The sequence below is a fragment of the Neolamprologus brichardi genome, chromosome 1, assembly GCF_056152115.1.
Source record: "Neolamprologus brichardi isolate AB-2024 chromosome 1, ASM5615211v1, whole genome shotgun sequence".
NCBI classification, from domain to species: Eukaryota; Metazoa; Chordata; class Actinopteri; order Cichliformes; family Cichlidae; genus Neolamprologus; species Neolamprologus brichardi.
This window is the reverse complement of record NC_142104.1, coordinates 5747934-5769137: the sequence shown is the minus strand read 5'-3', so window position 1 is coordinate 5769137 and position 21204 is coordinate 5747934. Positions and strand designations below refer to the sequence as shown.

Sequence of the window (21204 nt, the reverse complement as noted above, 5' to 3'; positions counted from 1 at the left end):
GCTAGCTATCGAGCTAGTGGGTAACAGACGTCTCCGAAAACGTCGGAGCGCTTTTGAAAATATGTGGTGTCTTGATAAACTGAGCAGATATTTGAGGTTTACACAGCTACATTCTCGCCTGAAAATATGTTAATCGTTTATTTTGTGACCCAGAAAGAATAATAAGAGTAATATTAAAACTAACTAGCTGCCGCCATTGTTGACAACAGAGCTGGGCCACGCTATGAATTCTGGGACACAGCTTCTTCTTCTTCGGGGTTTAACGGCAGCTGGCATCCTTGTACATGCAGTGCTGCCATCTTCTGTTTCAGTCCGTTATTACACTCTTAAATCCTACTACTTATTCCTGCGTCTTTTGGGATCTTACAAAGCGTCAAACGAAGCGTCGACTATTAAATTAGTTGTCGACGATTTTAATAGTCGACGTAATCGTGACTAGTCGACTAATCGTGGCAGCCCTAGTTAGCATGCCAACACACTGGTTTGTAGCACACTTCAGTTTGTTAGTATTTTGCATGTTAAGGAGCTGAACCATTTCTCACCGTTTGGGTGGCGATGACTCAGACAATAGAGCATTTGGACTAGTAATTGGAAGGTTTGTGGCGCAGTCCTCATTTCCTCCAGTTTAGGCGTTCTTGAGCAAAATAGTGAACTCCAAATTCCCCCCGATGCATCCATCAGAGTATGATTGTGTGCATGATAGTTAAAAAGTGCTTAAAGGCATAGAATTAAATGCTGTACGAATGAGTGTTTGTAAATGGCTTGCAATAACAAGCGCCGTATAAGTATCAGTCCATTTATATTAGCAGGCCATCACACTAAAGTGTGTAACAGTTATTAACGTCATTAAACACTGGCCTATACGCAGCTTAAAACCAGCATGTTAGTATTGCCATTGGGAGCATATTAACATGCTGACATTAGCACTGTGTGTGTTGGTGTTCAAGTGATTAGTCACTGAATGAACTGAAAAACAAAAAAGTTTAGCAATAATTCAGTCAAATGTTTTCTGGTTTGCTACTTTCTTTGCTTTGTTTATTCTCATGTCTTCAAGTTAATGTTTATACTTATAATATGTATAATAGCATTGCTTCTTTTTGTTTTCTCTTCAGAAGAACACTGTGTGGATCACTTCAGCTGGTGCCACTTGGTCCCTCAGCACGGCGTCTGTAACCACAAGTTCTATGGAGAGCAGTGCTGCAAGTCCTGCTCCAGCAAGAAGCCATAGAGCTCTGACACCTCTGAGTCCACAACGGCCAGCCTCGAACAAAAGTGCTGCTACGGAGGCCATTCAGGGGCAAATACTCACTACACACAGGACTGTGCACAGCAATGTGCGTTTTCTTCCTGGAGTACTTGACTAATGCATTTTGTATAGAAGTGAAAGAGTACGTACACAGACTTTGTTCAAGAAGGCAACATGGCTGCTGATGCTCTTCTGCCAAAGTGGTGTCATCGGGTCAATGCTCACATTGAAACTGGAAAGACAGTGAAATCCAAACTGAAGACTTGTTGTAAAATATATGTATCTTGATATTTTGTGGAGTATTTTCCTCTTGAAACCCCTGAAACTAGAAAGCCATCAGGACGACAGGAAAGAACAATAGTGTGATTAGTTATATGTTGTGCATTTAAAGGCATCTGGTTTCGTATGTCTTTGTTTAAGTTATTATGGGTCCTAATATATGATTTTACATTTTGTGAGATTTACAGTGGATTTGGGACATGTTATTTTTGTGTTTTGTGCCAGTCACCCTCGGATCCACATGATTCAGTTTTATATGGGGCGTTAGTAATCAGGTGAACTGCACTTCTCCTTCACATGATGTCCACTTGTCATGTTTACTACTCCTGAATCGCACCACGTCACATTCCTGTCAGTGCTATTTAAACATCCGTATCTGTGTACCTAAAACATGTTATTCAACTGCGTTGTAAGTGGTTGTATTTTTTTTTATTTTTTATCTCTGCTTTATCTTTATGGTAAATAACTTCACCATCTATCTGTCTTTCTTTTCTTCACTGCATTCTCTCTATCGATTACAGCCACAATGAGGTGAATAATGAGTAAGGCTGTCTGCAAGCCTGGGGGAGAGTAGAGGAGGGTGAAGAGGGAGAGAAGAGGATGATTGCTCGGTAAGCGTGGGTGCAGTCTAGATAGCAAGGGGTTTTGGTTATTGAGAGAGAGTAGTGTAGGTGTGTTCTCCACAGAAGTCTGGTCGAAATATAGAGATGTGGCAGGTTGAGCTTGAGATAAGAGATGATGCACTCGTGTTCATTTCTGTTTTGATTGGGGCACAAAACAACATATATGCAGTAGTTTGGTTGAAGGGAATTTTAATGGCAGCATGGTGGCACGGTGGTTAGCACTGTTGCCGCACAGCAAGAAGGTCCTGAGTTCAATTCCAACATCAGGTCTTTCTGTGTGGACTTTGCATGTTCTCCCCGTGTTTGTGTGGGTTCCCTCCGGGTAATCCGGCTTCCTCCCACCGTCCAAAGACATGCAGCTTGTGGGGATAGGTTAATTGGAAAATCCAAATTGTCACTAGGTGTGAATGTGCGAGTGAATGTGAGCGCGAATGGTTGTCTGTCCCTGTGTGTTGGCCCTGCGACAGACTGGCGACCTGTCCAGGGTGTACCCCGCCTCTCGCCCTATGACAGCTGGGATAGGCTCCAGCGCCCCCGCGACCCTGAAAAAGGATAAGCGAATGGATGGATGGAATTTTAATGGCTCAAATTCTAAAAGCAGACAGTAATGTAAAATAGACTGACTGATTTATTGGCAAGCCAATATTAGCTATTGGCTGGACTCTCAATATCAACATTTATAACAACAGATAAATACAGTTTTTTAAAAGAGATCAAGGAAGAAAAGCAAAAACACCCTTGAACCAATATGAAATCAGACGCAAACAAACCAATATCTGTTTCTTCAACTAAAAATCTACAAACATGATTGATCAATATATAAATAGTCTACAAACTCACCTATTATGCTATTTGATTTACCCCCTTAGGAAAACGACTAATAATTTGAGACTTACAGTATAAAAGTATAAAAACGAAATTGTAGTCAGGCTAAAATTTTCTTCGTACATAAAGCTGTTGCCTGTAGTGACAAACCAATGAAAAAATGTGCATTTTAACTCCTTGTTTTTTTTTTTTATATTTCCCCCACATCTTTACAATTCACTTTCTCTTCTCTGATCAGTTTAAAAAAACCTGTTATGCTCACTTTGCATAAGACCACATAAAAGAATTAGCAAGGTTAGCAACTAACTGGTAAACACAGGAGACCAGTAGAGCAGTAAAAAGCAGCATATAATATTGTCATTAAAACCTGTCTTAATTTATATTTAGGCAACTTGAAGTTAATGGAACAAATATGCATGCAAAGTGAAAGTAAATCGATGTGTCTTTACCTTTGGCAAAAAAAAGGCTCTTAAAGTGCCTGACTATTAGCTAGTTGCTAATGGTGGCTGTCAGAGTACAGAGTAGGCCATGTTCAGCTTATCAGAACCATGACTGCAAACAAAAACATTAAAGCAACCCTTTGATGTCATCACAAAAGATTTACACACTAAATATGCTAATTTAATCATTTTTAGTTGTGAGAAAATTGATGAAGCAACTTTAACGTTTGGCATTAGTGTTGTCTTGCATTCTATCCCCATGAGCACTGTGATTATTGCCCAGTTGGACACTTAATGCCCATTATTTGTCTGGCCACTCAGTGGGAATCTGCTTTCACTATTATTGGCCTCTTGGCAGCTTCAGACATTTGATAACTTTTTGCCCCTCTCAAAACTTTCATAACTGGAAGCATGCTGAGATTTATGCTACTAAACAATGTTTTTCTTACAGTGATTATGCCACCCTTTCTCGCTCTGCGGGGTCTGCGATTGCTCTTTAATCAAACCGTCTGCATGAATCATGAAGCCTGGAGTCCTCACATCGTCTTGGCTGCATGCTGTTTACTGGCATGCTGTGAGCCAGACACCCCAAGCTGGGGCACATGCACATACACACAAATATGATGGCTAACATACACAAATTTAACTTGTTCACTGAGCATCAGGCTGACTGTGAAGTGTGTGGGTGAGAGCATGCTTTTGGAATTTGGGCATGCATACCCTTGTTACATGGTTTCCCAGCTGCATGCCTGCATTCGCTGCTTGGATTCATGCATTTACAAGTGTGTGCCTGTGTCTTAAAGTGTGAGTGTTTGTACAATACATATGTATGTCCCTACAAGCCAGCCTGTGATGTCTACATCGCAGTGGGGCAGCAAGGATGGAGATATAGAAATTCTCACATCAGCTCAGCGGTGAGCTGATGTGAGAATTTCTATATCTCCATCCTGCTTTCAGTTCCAGATGGGACTCAATTTCCTCTGCCCATATTGGTTCATAATGACATATTTTGATTATCTTAGCATGGGGAGCCACATCAACCCTTGGCATTACTGCCGTGGAGAAATAAAGAGATTGAGACTCAAATAAAAATGCAGAAATGGTGGAGTAGCTCTTTATTTGGCATCCTCACTTGAATTTGGATTTGTGTTGGGTAATGTGCTTGCAACATCAAAACTTAAAAACTTCCCCAAAATATAAACAGATAATTCATCACTTTAATCAGACAAGTTTTTCTGATGCACTCAGGGATTAAACAAGTTTAGTGGATGCTGGATAAAAAGTGTTTGCAGAGAATTATATGACAATATTCCTAAAAATGTTCTAATATCTACAGATACCAGAACTCAGTATTAATAAGTTTGATTAATTCCATCCTATAGGGGGTTGTTGACAATGCTCACCTGCTACATCCTGTCAATCAATGCAATGCAACCAGATGTTGGCATTTTAGCAAAGGAGGACAAATGTGCAAATTTTACACCATAAAAATACGTTTTTATTTATAGTAAACTCTGATGACAGATTGACTAACATGTCAGTGCCAGAAAATTTGGCAGTAGCAGTAACATCTGTTAATGAATTTAATGATCTCAGAAATATTAAATCTGGTTAACTTAAACCTGATATGCTTCCATTAATGTGGCAGTTTGACTCTAAGGCTACGTTCACACTGCAGGCGAAAGCGCATCAAATCCAATTTTTCTGACCCTATGCGACCCATATCCGATCATGGTATGACAGTGTGAACGGCACAAATCTGATATTTTCAAATCCGATCTGGGTCACTTTCGTATGCGGTACTGAATCTGATACATATCCGATGTTTCAGAAAGCGACTGCTGTTTGAACGGTCAAGTCGCATTAAATCCGTCTTTTACGTCACTGACACAAGACAGACGCCAATTATCAGCGCCGGAGAAGACATCACGAACGCTTCCTGGCCATCCGGTGAAACTGTTGGGAAGACAACGTTGGAGAAACGTGAACATTTTATTTGTGCTGTATAATCTGCAGATTCTGACAGAAATCTGCAACTATCCTTTGAAGCACCGCTCCTCTCTTAAACAGCAATAAGGATTACAACATTATGTAAATAACAAAATAACTTAAAGTAAAAATTGGGAAACGTGAAGTCCGAAGTCTTTATATTAACGGCCATCTGTCAAACAATACTGTTTGCTCTGGGTCTAAACAGAGCGCGGAATTGAGCATTAAGACCTGCAGTGTGAACGTAGCCTAAGGGTCATGGCAACTTTGTATACTCCAGGTCTATCAGGGTTAAGAAGCACAAAACGACAACAGCCAACCTGATGGGGATATCTATTACAGCCATCGGAATGACTAGAAGAATAGAATAGAATAGAATAATCCTTTAATTGTCCCACAAGGGAAATTTGGTTGTAACAGCAGCCAAAAAGACACATGTACAAACAGAGAGTACACAGGACACAGAACTACAAACTAATGTACAGACTACATTAAAGGGAAAACAGACAAACCTTAAAAATCCATTATTAGGCAAAAATTTTAATACCACATGATTTTGACATTAAGCTGTACTTTGAGTTTAATGTTTAGCATTTTAGTATTGTTGCCTAATGCTCATAAGGATGCTGATGCTAGCATTTTGGGAGCACATCTGTGCTTTGCTAGAGCCTCAGTGAGCCACTAGCATGGCTGTGGCCTTGTTTAAAATTCATCACATCTGTTTTCATGTCTCCTGAAACAACCCGCCGCTATGAGAAACCTTGTCCAAAGAAAAAGAAGTGTACCTTTTTTGGAACCTGGTGCACAATGAGCACACCGCGCGAAAGTAAATGCCTGCCTTGGTCTGTCAACTCCAAAATAGGCCTGTCTCTCTTAATACTTGAGCTAGCCAGGCTGAGTGATGCAGGTATTTCTTTCCTGTTTCCTGTTTTCCAGTTGGCAAAGCACCAGTTGTTGTCGGTCCAGTTGTAAGTCAGGGTCGGCTGTTATTTTCAGCTTAGACATTTCTCCGCTAGCTAAGTGTCAGGCAGGCCGGCTAAGACCGTCGTTTGTGTGCACTTGGCAGGCAGTGAACCCTGATAGGACCTCTCACAACTGACAGTCAGTCTAATCACATCTTAACAAAGTTCCATCTAAGCCTGTGTATGAGTGTCTCTGTGTGTGTGTGTGTGTGTGTGTGTGGACTGAGAGAAAGTGAGAGTGATCTCTCTTTCTTGCAGGGCTTACTCTGAGGGCAGGCTTCACAGCAAGTGAAAGCTGTCATATTTCAACTCCACCTCTCCCATCAGTACCTCTGTATCAGACAGAGTTCACGAAGCACGTGCCCACACATACAAAAAGATAGCAGACACACACTCTTACCCCTTCCTTCATCCCACCATCCCCTCTCTCTCTCCCTCACACACACACACGATGTGGCTGCCTGCACAGGGGAGCGCCTGGTATTTGCTGCAGGGTGATTGCAGGTGGATCATGGCATTGGCAGGGCTTTAGAGGTGTGCAGTTGCGTGGGAGTCGCAGTGTGGGGCTCATTCGTTGCTGCCAGGCGTCTCCTCTAACGTTAAGAGATCTGCGAGGAGCAGATCTAGGTGATTAAGAGCTCAAAAGACGACTGGCAGCTCTGCGTCAAGACAAGCCTTTGTGTCTCTGTCGTGCTGGATGATTTAAGAATCGAGTAAAGACCTGTGTATATATGGCTCACGCATAACTAAACCTCCTCAGCTCTGGCGAACCCTCACCCCCGATCCTTGCCCATCACATGCTCCCAGCCTGTCTCTCATTAGCCTTTTCTGCTATCCATCTCCATCTTTTTTTTAAAAAACATTTTCTTCACCTCACCTTACCTCCCTCTTCCTCTCCCCCCTTCACTGTCTCACCTCTCACTTCTTTCATCTCATTACCCTTGATGCTTTTGTAAACTCTGGAAAGTTTGTAGTGTTTGGCTTTTGAAGCGCCTAAATCACTTTATAATGCCACATGCTGTGCGTTTTCTCTCTGCAGCGGGAATCTGTCACAGCTGCTGTATATGCATGTCTCTAAATTCATTTTTTAATTAAAAGATCAGGAATCTTCCGGGCTGTTTAAATTTGTGAGAAAGCAAACAAACAAACAAAAAAAACCCCCAGAAGTGTCCCTTGACCCCTCTCGACTGAGAATCATCGATTACGTGAACGTTTTGTTTTAAAAACATTGCACCATCCCTGTTTGTCGTACTGCAGCAGAGGCAGCACTTATTCCCCTTGGCTGCTCAAGCACCACTTTTACAAAATATAGTCCACCTGTTCATTTGCTGATTACATGAATGCACTGATTTGCTAAGCATATTTCGAGCATTTTTTTTACTCATCCCCCCAAAGCGCATAGAACCTTGAATGTGGACACTTTCTTATTTATTTATTTTTTGTTTGCTTTTTTGCTCATACCAGCTTATTCTCGCTCTTGATCTCTCTCTGGTGCATAAAGGTTTTCTGAGCATCCCTGCTCAGATCCATTGAGTAAAAAGCTTTTACTTAACGTATTTTCTCCTTGAGGCTATGAATATTATTGATCTGTGTGTTTGCTGCAACTCTCTCTCATCTATCTTCCTTTGAGCGGCCGGTTTCTCATCATTTTCCCCTGAAATGTAAGAATTGATTAGAATCCTTGGGGCCCTGTAGGCACCAGCTGCAGCCGTGCCCACCTGCCTAACCTCGTGACCTTGAGCAAACAGCATCCAAGTGGCTGGAAATGGACTGAGCTCCTTTTATTGTATCTTTGTCCTTTTTCAGATTTATTCTTGTTGTGTTTTTATGTGAATTTATAAAGATGGAGCTCTTCTACATCATTCTGAAAGAAGCGCACATTTCTTCCGCTACCTCCTCTTCCCTGGAGACACACTGCTATACAGATTAAGTCATGTAGACTACACCCACATGTATACAAGTATAGTATGTACACATGCTACACATTTTACACTTTAATGAGCTGCTGGTGAAATCTATGCACGCTACAACATTTCCTCAGTTCTTCGTCTCACCACCAGAGGGCAGTGCCCACTCAAAAATTCTGCATTCAGTCTTTGAGTCTCTTTGTCCCTCCACATTAAATGCAAATTCCAAACTATATAAACAAAAACAACAACAACAGCAAAATAAATCACTTTCTCACACCTAGATGTTAGATGTATGCAAATAGGTCTCCCCTTTATTTCCTTACACTAAACAAAAGCAATGATTTCTCTGACCTCCAAGTTACAAAGTTAAACTCGCCGCTACTGTATGCACATTCCCAAACTTCATTTCGACAGGCGTCATTTCAATATTTGCTCCTCAGACTGTCATATTTTATTGATGAACTGTGAGCTCAAGCTGGCCACGGGGAATACAATTCCACAACAGATATGTAAATTCCAACCTATCAATTTTTCAGACCTTTTGGTCGGCAATGCCAGCTAAATCTCTGAGGCCATCCTTCACTTCGCCCCTTGTGGATAAAAAGATGAATAGGCGAAAACAAGCCAGGCTTGATTTTTAGACCACCAGTGATTTCCTAAACTAAATGAAGCACTCTCCGCACGTTGAGGGCAAAGCTGAATTATAAATAATCAGGGGGAAACGTCATCAGACGGAAAGAAACAAGGTCAGAACTATTACCAATTAACTGTTACTTTTTTGTGCAAGGCCAGCAACAAAAGTGTAAAGGAAGGAGGGTGAAGCGCTCTCCTTCACTGTGGAAAAACAGCCGGGGAGTGTGTGTTGTAGGTAATTGGCCAAGGTTACAAACCTCAATAAATCAAAGCCGTGCAAGTGCTTCAAACAAGGACAAAGCAATGGTCGCATTACAGCAGATACATTATTTTCTGACACATATTTCAGTTTCCAGCATCCTCGTACATGATTGTACTTCCCACGTACAGCAAGCCGCACTCCCCCTTACTCGACCTCTCACTTTATGTTCTTTTGTACTGAGTGGCACACTTAGAAGATAAAGAGCTTCCACATCAGGCTTTCCTTCAAGACTTTCATCTTAATGAGGCCTTCATGAGACTGAACAGATTGGTTTGAAAGTGAAAGAATGTCTTCTTGAACAAAACATCTTATTCGGTCGAGGATTTGCTTTAGTTGCTAGTTAGCTAAATGAAGAGAATACTCTGAATCATTCTGAGAGGGCAAATCCCATCACTGCAGGGTACGGTTGATCTCTGGCAGCTCCAATTGGTGTAATGGATCAGACAAAGTTGATAAAATGCTAAAAGTTGAGCAACAAAAAAGTAATTTGATGCTGTATTTTACTCTACAGCTGCACCTTTTGTAGAGGTGTTTGGGGAGCTGGTTTGCCTTTTAAATCAAGAAAAGCTCTAAAATCAACAGAAAGCTTCAAAAATTGCTCTAAAAAGGTGCCAAAACAATCGGTGTGCAGTGCAGTGTATACTAAAGCTGGCATCTTTAAATCAGTGAAAAGGGAAAGCACTGACGGACGCACTTTGTGACGTCTTGAATAGCAAGTGGAACCAATTTACAGCTGTTAACCCTGCATGTGTGCGTATCTGAGCACGAGATCCTCTCGCCGCGTGCGTGTGCGTGCAGACAACAAAGTTGCACGGGAATAAATCATAACTTTTTCTAAGACAATAGTGACAATTCCAAGTAAATCTCAGCCCGCTGAAGCGTCTGTCGCTGTCAAGCGCCGCTCTGAAATGGAGAGCTTTTTCTATATATACAGACAGAGAGGGAGGGAGAATGAGAGAGACAGACAGAGATGGAGTGAGAGAGAGGAGTCTGACAGATTTCAGTGACACTGTGCCTCACAGCCACTTCCTCAGTGCTTTTTACCCACTGCCTCTAGTGAAGCATACACATGAAAGCGAAGAAGGCATCGCATGCACCCAAAACGGCGAACGGCACCATTAAAGATACAAAACAACTGTCACCTGAAGCCAGAGTCAGTGCATTTGACGCTTTTTTCACATTACCATCAGCAGTTTGTTTAGACTGAACTTAAACTGTGGGGATATTACAAACAAAACCAAAAAGAACTCTGACACACATCCTTGCAACTGTAATATCAGCACAATAAATAAATCCCATTTTACAAATGCTTTTCTCTATTAGACGCAGCACTTGTAGCAGCCTGGAGTATATACCCCCACCTCTCTTTTGTTCTCTCCGGAGTTGTATAAACCTCTGTCGACGGCAATCACATCCGCAATAGATACAAATCCAAATGAAACAAATCAATCTAACTGCCTGCCCCTCTTCCTCTTCCCTCTAGCTTCTCCCCCACTTGCCTCCCACCAGCAGAGAAAACTGTGCCCATAAAAGTGGAGCTCAGATTGGAAAGTTTGTTTCCATTTGGGTAGGGTTTCCTTCGCAGAGCGCTGGAGTAGAGCAACAATGAGAAGTGGGCAGGTGTGTCTGGCTGTGCTGGCGAGGTTCGGTTTCATTGTTACCTTTGCTGTACCTCGGCTAATCATCTAACACAGTGGTTGGTCCAGCCGGCAGGAGACTCAAATACCTCTGCCCTCCCCGGGTTGGCCTCAATTAGTGGGGAATTAAAGTCCTGCTTCATGGATAGGATTCATGGGGGACAGTGCTCCTTAATTACAGCAGCTCTCCATGTACTGCTGGGGACTGATTGCAAGGCAAGACAACACCCAACCCAGCACCCACCCAGCCCTATTTGGGGGTGTCTGGAATACTGCTTTGTTGAAATCAGCAGGCAGATGCAGATTAGTTACTCAGCTAATACAATAGTTCAGATCTACAAGTGTCACTGTAATTTCTTCACTTTCCTTCCCTGCTGTCTACAACAAGTCCGTGGAGTCTTTCTTTTTTTTTTTTCCTTTGTTTTTACCCAGAAATAATCAACAGCAGCGATGTGAAAAATGTTGCTTTGAGCGCTTGTTTTGCTACGGTTTATACAGGCCTTGTAACAAAAAGTTGAAATACTTTTTGTATTTTTTTCTGCTCATTACAAACAGTTTCTCTATTGGCGACTAAGTTGATTTAAAGTAGAGTCATTATACTCATTTTCAGCTCTGTAGTTTTATGGGTCTCTGCACGCCTCACATATTTATTTATTTACTGATGCAGTTCCTCAGTTTATTCACTACAAAAAACAACAACAAACAAACAAACAAGAAAAAAAAATCTTTTGACTTACATTGGAATGGCCATTTCTCAAAAGTTTACCACAGGAAGTCTGCTTTCTATCACAAGCTGAACAATAAATTGTCCTATTTAATGTAAAATACCAGCTGAAGATCAAAACCTTTGCCATCACGAAATAAAGACGGTGGCTGGGTGAGAGTTTTCATATTCAGAGAAGGGCAGTAACGCGTTACTGTTTTCAAGTTTACTCGTTACTTTATTCAAGTAAACTAATTGAAATCGTGATTTTTTTTTTGCGAGAGTGTCTCATGACAGTGACGTAAGCGAGTGCGACATTCGTGGCAACACAGCTGTGTGCAGATCAACAATGGATAATATATCGGGTGCAGAGAGCATATGTCTGTGGAGCATTTAAAGCGTGGAAGTACTGACCTTACTTTGAGTTTGATTCTGTAAAAAGTGACAAAAACATTAGCGTCCGCTGCTCACTGCATGGGAAGAAAACTTCTTTTTACAGCGAAAAACCCCTAAACGTCCGAGCAAGCACCAAATACACTGCCGCTGGAATGTGAAACTCCCAGATCCTTCCACTGACCGCTGCGGCACACCTGCACCAGGGTAAACCTCCGCCTGCCCCGCTCCTGCTATACAGGTGAAAATAGAGCAACGGGACCGGTGAGTCTTTGATTTTATTTATTTTCTGCTGTGTTTTACGTGCATTTATTTGAAAGAGTGAGTGTAAACACAAAAGACTATTTTATTTTATATGCTGGAATATGCAGAAAATAGGCTTAAATGTTAAACAAATTTCTTCCAGTCAGAGAATGTTGCATATAATGTTTGCTTTATGCGTAAAGTTAAAAGAATAAAACTAATAAAACTAGTTTCAAAAAGAGACTTTTTCATTTTATTACATTTTATATGATGGATTATGCAAAAAAAAACAAAAACAGAATTGGGCTGAAAGAGCTATTTCTTTATTACCTATTCAGGTTGTAAATCATTTTTTAAAAAAGTAACTAAGTAACTAATTACTTTTGAAAATAAGTAATCAGTAAAGTAACGGGATTACTTTTTTGGGGAAGTAATCAGTAATTAGTTACTTATTACTTTTTTCAAGTAACTTGACCAACACTGGTCATATTTCTATATTTTCTTTGTGGCTACATAGACACTCTCAAGATACTCAAGCTTTCCTCCACAGTCCATAAACATTCTTGTTGAGTTAAATGGTAAATCTAAATGAAGTAGTTGTTAATGTGACTGGCTGTTTGTCACTAGGTATTGGTCCCAAGATTGACTAGCAACATGTTCAAGTGAACAACATAACCTGCCCTATGTCAGCTGGGATAGGCTCCAGCCACACCTTTGACCTTGAGCTAGATAAGCAGTTAAGAAAATGGATTAATAGAAAGTAGCATACGTGACTGTTTTAGCAATATTGTGTAAATGAAGTCACAAACAATTTTATTATTTGCAGACATGTGACTTCTTACCACATGGCCATTTCTGGCCATTTTGGACATTTTATAATCCTGAATTATAGTGAAAAACTACTAATTATGTAGATGAGATCAACTGTGGCAACTATGAGTTAACATAGAGTTTTACTGCCTCTCTCAGAGGCAGTAAAACTCTTTCATGGCAAGCATCTTGCTCGTTATTTGGAGAAACTGAGCAAAGAGGGGCTGGAGATGGCCCCAACCAGTGGTGGCAGATGGCCCCGCCCCTCCCTGAGCCTGGTTCTGCCGGAGGTTTCTTCCTGTTAAAAGGGAGTTTTTCCTTCCCACTGTCGCCAAAGTGCTTGCTCATAGGGGGTCGTATGATTGTTGGGTTTTTCTCTGTATGTATTATTGTAGGGTCTACCTTACAATATAAAGCGCCTTGAGGCGACTGTTGTTGTAATTTGGCGCTGTATTAACAAAATTCAATTGAATTGAATTGGAGATGGATGTTCTCCCTGATATCCGTGGCACTCTCCCTGACTTCACACCAAATGATTTGTATTATTACATTATCAACAACCCCTTAAATTTCACTGAACAAGATCTGAAGCCCTACACAGGTTTGCATGCTTACCAGTATTTTGTTTTAAAGGGGACATGAAATGGTACAATGGCACATATAAAGGCTAATTTACACTTTTGAGGTCTGCTCTCAAAAACGGACATAGATGTAACTCTGTCTGTGAAGCTGGATTTAAGAAATAAACGTAAACTTAAAGTTTTAAAACATGTTTAGCGCCATCTTCTGTCAGTACGGCATGTGACATAATGTGGTTGGTTGGTTGCAGCTAATAGACTTACATTAGTTTATGTTAGCTAACTAGTGGCAGAATCGATAATTCAGAGGAAAATAACGACACTAAAACTAATAATCAGTTTAAGGGGATCACATTTGGGCTGTCCCTTTCTGCAACAATGAGTTTTATGTTAAGAAACTGAGGATATACTGTCTAATTTACTCTCTTTCTCTTTAGGAATAAGTGGCTGTTCGCTGTTTGGCGAGCTGCACTCAAAATCCAGTTGTTAGCCGTAATGTTCGGGTTTGTAGAGTACTTTATAAATGACGGCAGTGGGGGGGAGTAATAATTTCTATGTGAACTACATACGAGTGATGTCCATGTCCAATATGGCAGACGGCTCTTACACAATGATCATGTGACATCACGTGCAAAACCTTTATAGCATTAGTCTAGCTGAAAATCCTGCTAGGTACTGAGGTCTGTTAACACGAGAGTTCTCTGAGAAGCCATGTAAACGAACATGTTGGTTTCCTTTAAATGTAAGCCATATGCTTTTAGTTTTGATTTCTGTTACCTTATTATTATTGTGGACATCTAAATATACTGTTACTTAGTAACAACTAGGTAGGGCTCATCTAGTCGGTTCTGTAAGTTTCTGAAAGATTTTGGTCTTCATGTCATGATGACTCCACTGCTGTGCAAGTCAATCATACATCATATATGGTAAATGGACTGATTATTATATAGCGATTTTCTACTCTGAGTACTCAAAGTGCTTTATACAATTTGCTCCTTTCACTCATTCACACGAGCACTTTTTTCCTTTGCTTTTTCTACGTAAGTGCTTTATATCTAACATTCACACACATTCATACTCCGATGGATGGATCGGAGAGTTGGTATCCTGCCCAAGAATATTTGGCATGCAGACTGGAGCAGCCAGGGATTGAACCACCAACCTTCTTACTGATAAATGACCTGCGTTACTTCTTGAGCTACAAGCCAGGAAAAGTAATAGACTAAACATAGTTTAGAGCGGCTGACATATTAGAATAAATAATTCCACAATCCACACTCCACATCAAGAGAAGACGAGCCAAAACAGTTAAGCTCTCGCTAAAGCTTTTAGGTTTTAGCTTCTCAGGAGCACAGAGGCTTCAATAATTGTGAAATGGAAAATGCCCAGACGAAATAACTGCGCCATAAGGACAACCATCTTACCAATGTTGTCAGGATTTTATGGTAGATTAACAGAATTAAAGTCACTCTGAGTAAACAGCATGCAACTTTCTTGGATGTTACCAGATGGCAATTAGAGAACTTTGGGGGCAAAATGAAAATATTTTCTAACTCTCTGCGGGCATTAAAGTACCATATCTGCTAGATGCTAGACACTGCTAGACATCATTTGGCCAATATTATCCCTAAAGTGCTTGAAGTATCATGCAATATGGCTGTGTCACAGCAGAAAAACTAAGGGAAGGATGAATACAACCCAGTGCATAAAGGTCCTTGCAGAACACCGGTTCCACAGCAAAGCGACAGTTCACCTCTTAGCATAGTAATCATCTTACGGATACAAGAAAGATATAGAGTGGACTCGGCACAAGTTTCTGGTTTAGGGAAATAAATGTACAACGTAAAAAAGTATTAATTCCACTGATATCTTTACATAATGTAGTCCACATAAATACACTGCCATAAATTGATACTCAGGAGCACTGGATCTAGAATTAAAGCATCAACTGAACCTACACTTGTGTGCTGATAAGTTCTCTAGCTTCTGATGGTTTGATATGCATTCTTTATTTGGGAGGGCAGAAAATCACACAGGCTGTTTCCACAATCCACATCTCAACGTGGCTTTTTGTGAAAAAGGTTGGAATAATTGCTCTTTGTCTCTGCACCTGTGTGATGCAGAAAAACCTCCTTCAATTTCTATGAAAAAGCCCACAAGAGCCACTTGTGACATGGGAACAGCAGCAGGCTAGAGTGTCTGCAATATTATATACTCAGGGAAGCAAGTGGGTACACATCTCCTTATGTTATTTTTACATTTTATTTCTGAAAGTCAGAGGGAGAAGAGGAAGGGGGAGGCATCCACAAAAATAATTGATGGTACTGTTAGCATCCACCTTACATAAAAGTGGTCAAGAAGGCAAGAGACAAAGCTAAATAACTTGATTTGTGTTCTCCTTAGTAAGAAATGTCAAACATCAGCATTGCAAATTTGTATTCCGGGATAGTGTTTTCCTGTCACATCACATATTAGCAGCCGAGATATTCCCATTTCTCACTCACTGGAAAACCACTTGGAGCCTGTATCCACTGCAAGACTCTGACAAATGTCACCAGGCTACCTTCCACACTGGATTTTGCATTTTGTATCAATAGTTAGGGAGGTTTCATAAATCAGCTCAGACAAGCTTTTTTTTACCCCCCCAATCTTCTCAGAAGTTAGATTTGCAGCACCGCCAGTGATGGCATGAGAAATGAGGACCATTGTCATTTTTGAAGAAAAAGGGGAAAGGAAATCAAAAGACAGATAGATATATGTTGAAGACAGGCAGAGGGATGGAGGAAGGAGAATTCAGGCTGAAAATGGAGGAGTATCTGGACAATGCCAGATCAATTGAAGCTATTTTAAAGCTTTCCTCAACCTATTGACCCCCTCTTCAACGCATATTGGCAGATTTTGATTCATGGCACTGAGGGCGATGCAGGTTTGATGTCCATACATGTGTATGGTGTTTTGTGTGCTTCTGTAAATAACTGTGTGAGTCATCATCACCATCATTACAGGGTAGCGATAGACAGCAAAGAACATGAAAAACAACATCTGCTGTGTGACTACGAGCACAACAGCACATCAAAGACAGAAATAACTATAAAAAGCTAATCATGTACATGTGTACAATATTGTCACACATACCATCTCGGGTTTCTCCTGCCAATAAGGAAACAATTCAAGTAAAAAAAAATGGAGTGAGTGGTCCCTCGCTATATCGCGGTTCATTTTTTGCAGCCTCGCTGTTTTGTGGATTTATTAATTTTTTTTGCAATTTAGCATGCTTTTTTTTTTTCTTTTACAGGGCATTGTGTTCTGCATCCTGATCAACTGTGATCAATCTTGTACTGCGTCTCCTGTACAGTACGGAATGTGTTCAGCTCGTCAAATTTACATAAATCTTCGACCGCTAGCAGCGTGACTCTGAAGTGCTGCACTGTATGTTTGTAAGTTTTCTCCGCAACAAACACAAAGTCAAACTCATTTCTAAAAGTTTTATAAATGGAGTTTTTAGAATCTTGAATTTACCTTATTTACACAAAAAGAACAGGGAGCTGGTTCATCAGCTAAAACTAGGAGGCTTGGTTAGCAAGCTGCAATCATAAACTGTACAGGCACAGATACGCATTGCTTAATACCATCATTTTACTAGCCCAAACTGAACTGCAGATTTCTATCCAATAGATTAGTATGCTAATCCATGAGAAATGCTAGAAAGTGCTACAGCAGCACAAACAGTAAAAATTGTTGAGTTCAAGGACCAGAAGCAGTGGATGAGACCTATTAGACGCCAGTGGGCTCAAGCTTCTTGTATAAAAAAATTAAAACCTTTCACCTTGTCAAGGGCGAAACTCATGGAGGTCAAAATATCAGTTTTTTTTCCTCTTTGCCTTAATTTTTTTCTTTTTTTCTGGCAATAAAAATAAAGAAGGCTCTCACTTCAACATTTTTCACATATAGACACTTGTAAAGGACTCATTACTGTCCTGTTAATGTTGTAAAAAGACTTTAAAACTAGCCAAATAGCTTTTGGAGCCTAAACCTGAACTATTAGTTTAATTAACCAGAAAGGGAAAGCAAAGCTAAAGAACCCTAACTACTTGTTTGGTTTTTAAAAGAGTGCTAATGTCTGGGGCTAGCATGACTGGGGCTAGCATGACTGGGGCTAGCATGTCAAGACCCTAGGATGGCGTGGACAGAACACACGTATTTGATACCCTGGGATGACAACACGTTGGCTGCCACAAATGTATGTGATTAATTAAATCTGGCTTAACGTTTTTTGGTAGTTAACACAGCAGCTTCTGCGGCAGTGCTTTCGCTCACGTCAAATAAATATTTGAAATGGGTTTTTCCACTCACTGCAAAAGTTGGCTTGAGCATATATCAAATCTAGAAGGATGAGTAAATGAATGAATGCATTCTCAAGATTCATGTAATATGCATCAGGACTCACCTCACTACATGATGCCAATAAAATGTTAAATGAGGAGTTTTTTTTGTGCCAATTCAGAGCAACACAGCAAGTTGTAAACACAACAATGAAATATAATCACAGAGTAGTTTATTAGGGGCAAGCATACATCTGCTTTGTGCCATTTTCCAGTCTTATGTCAAGTTCTAAACCAGACAATCAAACATGAAATGGAACAAGGTATGATTTGCACTTAAGCCTATGGTTTCAAGCCTTTCAGACAGTTTTAGTGTTGTATACCATTGTTTTCAGTTATCCCCTGACACTGCTGCCACGCAGACTGAGGTGAATGGGACTTTGTTTGTGTAACCCGAAGCCCTGAAAAAGTCTATTTGATTCAATTTCACCCCCATTGTACTGGGGTGGCGACAGAAAACCCAGAGACTGCTATCTGAAAAACCTCTGCTGATAAATCCAAAACTATCTACACAGCTACAGGGGTTCGGGTGAAAGAGAATTCGGCTGATAACTTCAAAATGTGAAAGAAGTGTCAGAGAATAATCAAGGCTGCCACATGCCTCATTCATAGAGAGATGCAGCAGGAATGAGGCAAATGAAGAATTACTGTTCCACCATAATTAAATGCTGACATGAATCCTCTTGAGTAGAAGCCTCAAAACAATCCAAAGGTGGCCTCTGTCACAGTGGTGTCTAAGAATAATGTCACGCTCACTTTTCCCTTTTTGACACCCTCTGTTTTATGCTGAAAGCAGTGATGTTGAGGGTTTGGCAGTGCACAAAAATGAGGGGAAGCAGAGCAGCGGGTTTGTTAGCAGCACAAAATTAAAATGTCATTATGTATCTCTATTCTTAGCAGAGACTGCTGCAGGGATCTCCCAAATCTCTGGCTTTGTTCAGGGAAGTGGCATATGGTTTCACAAAAGTTCACAATTTCACATAAATTCCAAAAGGGAGTAATGTGCTATTGTCTAACAGGATTTTAATGTCGTGTTCACACAATGTAGCACACATAAATACAAAGGCGACATCTTTTATTAATACAGCTGTGAAAAGGATCATCTAGACAAGATAAAAGCGAGATATCAAGATGTCAAAGTCAGCTTTAATAAGTTTAAAAGTGATGTTTTTATTGAATGCTTTGTTGAAGTAACTGCAGGTTGGAGAATTTTAAAATAAGATGAAATACATTCGGGCTCATGAGACACCTCTCAAGTTAACATTTATTATCTTTACAAGATGCTGTTGTTGGTTACAATTTTTATTCTGCATGAATCTGTTACACTCGCACACTTCACAAGATGAACTTCAGAAACCTGAATCTATATCAATATCACAGAAATAGTGATGCCATCACGTATGTTGATTTAACCTTTAATTCTGACTTGATTATATTTGTGAATATATTTGTGTCTGTTGCTCTGCGTAAGCACTGCAATTCATTGGTGAGCTAAGGTGACAACATATCCCAAGTGTTGCCTTGTCACCATGCTAAGGTGTGCTTCATAGCAAATTGTTATTTTCATGATAAAATTCAGCTTTTAGGCCAGATTCGATAATTACTTATTCTGTCTGTAAGGCCCCATCTTATCTTAATGACCTTGTAGTACCATATCACCCTATTAGAGCACTTCGCTCCCACTCTGCAGGCCTACTTGTTGTTCCTAGAGTATTTAAAAGTAGAATGGGAGGGAGAGCCTTCAGTTTTCAGGCCCCTCTTCTGTGGAACCAGCTTCCAGTTTGGATTCGGGAGACAGACACTATCTCTACTTTTAAGATTAGACTTCAAACTTTCCTTTTTGCTAAAGCATATAGTTAGGGTTGGACCAGGTGACCCTGAATCCTCCCTTAGTTATGCTGCAATAGACGTAGGCTGCCGGGGGATTCCCATGATGCATTGAGTTTTTCCTTTCCAGTCACCTTTCTCACTCACTATTTATTAATAGACCTCTCTGTATTGAATCATATCTGTTATTAACCTCTGTCTCTCTTCCACAGCATGTCTTTATCCTGTCTTCCTTCTCTCACCCCAACCGGTCGCAGCAGATGGCCCCGCCCCTCCCTGAGCCTGGTTCTGCCGGAGGTTTCTTCCTGTTAAAAGGGAGTTTTTCCTTCCCACTGTCGCCAAAGTGCTGCTCATAGGGGGTCATATGATTGTTGGGTTTTTCTCTGTATCTATGAAGCGCCTTGAGGCGACTTTTGTTGTGATTTGGCGCTATATAAATAAAATTGAATTGAAATTGAATTGAATTGAAATTGAATTGAATCTGTCCTGGAATGTGAACTAATAATGCTCATAATCATAAATATACATTTTAAAGATAAATATAAAGATAAGTATCAAAGACTCAAAGACCCAAATAAGATTTCCTCATCCGAGTCCTGGTGATGATGCACATTCCTTTTGCAGTGTCCAGTGACTAAATCTTTTTTTTTGATCCGGATCAGATGAATCAAGCTCCAGTTTGAACAAGAAAATAGTCTGGCATGTAGCATGACAAAATTAGCTCATTAGTGATAAACCGGGGCTACAGATGAGACTGTCATTAGCTTAATAGGCAATGTAAATTGCCAGATCATGCATACTCTAGGAAGCATGAATTTTTATACCAAGTTTTACTGGGAATTCATTCCCCACTTGTCACCACATTTCAGTTTGGTAAAACTGGTAAACCAGAAGGTGTACTCCTGGTGTGAAGCAACTTTCACCTTGCTTTTTTTTTTTTAATAGTTGTACATAACTTGTCACAACAGCTATCTTCAGTTCATAATGCAGCAAGAACTTGGAAAACCAAATTTTATGTATTTTCTGTGTGTAAGTCTGCCAGTAAAGGCCTTGTATTTTCAGTCACTGTTGAATCCTCCCTTCCTCCCTTCATCCCCTAAGCAGTGTGCAAAACGCAGCCTGTTGAGCAGCCATCAGTCTGCTGGCATTTGATCAATGCCCAGGTCCCTTTGTGCTGCTAAGTGACAGATAAAAGAGACTGTTATCAGCTCCGCGGCATCAGCTGCAGATAGCTACGCTGCGACGGCGGTGTGCGCCAGTGGAGCAGAGGAGGAGAGAAGGGGTACACTTCAACAAAGTGTCGAATGGGAGAATCAGGGAGGGAGCGATGAAGGGGAGGAGAAGGACGGGGCTACACATCGCAGGTCAACACCTTGATACAAGGTTTTACAGCTGTCACAAACCCTCTGGAGAGAAACACAGTCTGGGAGGAGATGAGGGCAGTGACAGAGAATGAAAGTGA

General features: G+C 40.7%; 1 protein-coding gene across 2 annotated transcripts in view; it reads left to right on the top strand.

Moving 5' to 3' along the window:
• adamts18 (ADAM metallopeptidase with thrombospondin type 1 motif, 18) overlaps nucleotides 1-1927 on the top strand; it is a 62217-nt gene extending 60290 nt beyond the window's left edge. For both annotated transcript variants that reach the window (XM_087843315.1, XM_087843344.1), the window contains one exon: nucleotides 1113-1927. In XM_087843315.1, coding sequence (XP_087699441.1) covers nucleotides 1113-1228 — 116 coding nt within the window. In that variant the 3' untranslated portion in view covers nucleotides 1229-1927. The remainder of the gene's footprint in view (nucleotides 1-1112) is intronic.
• The last annotated feature ends 19277 nt before the right edge of the window (nucleotides 1928-21204 follow it).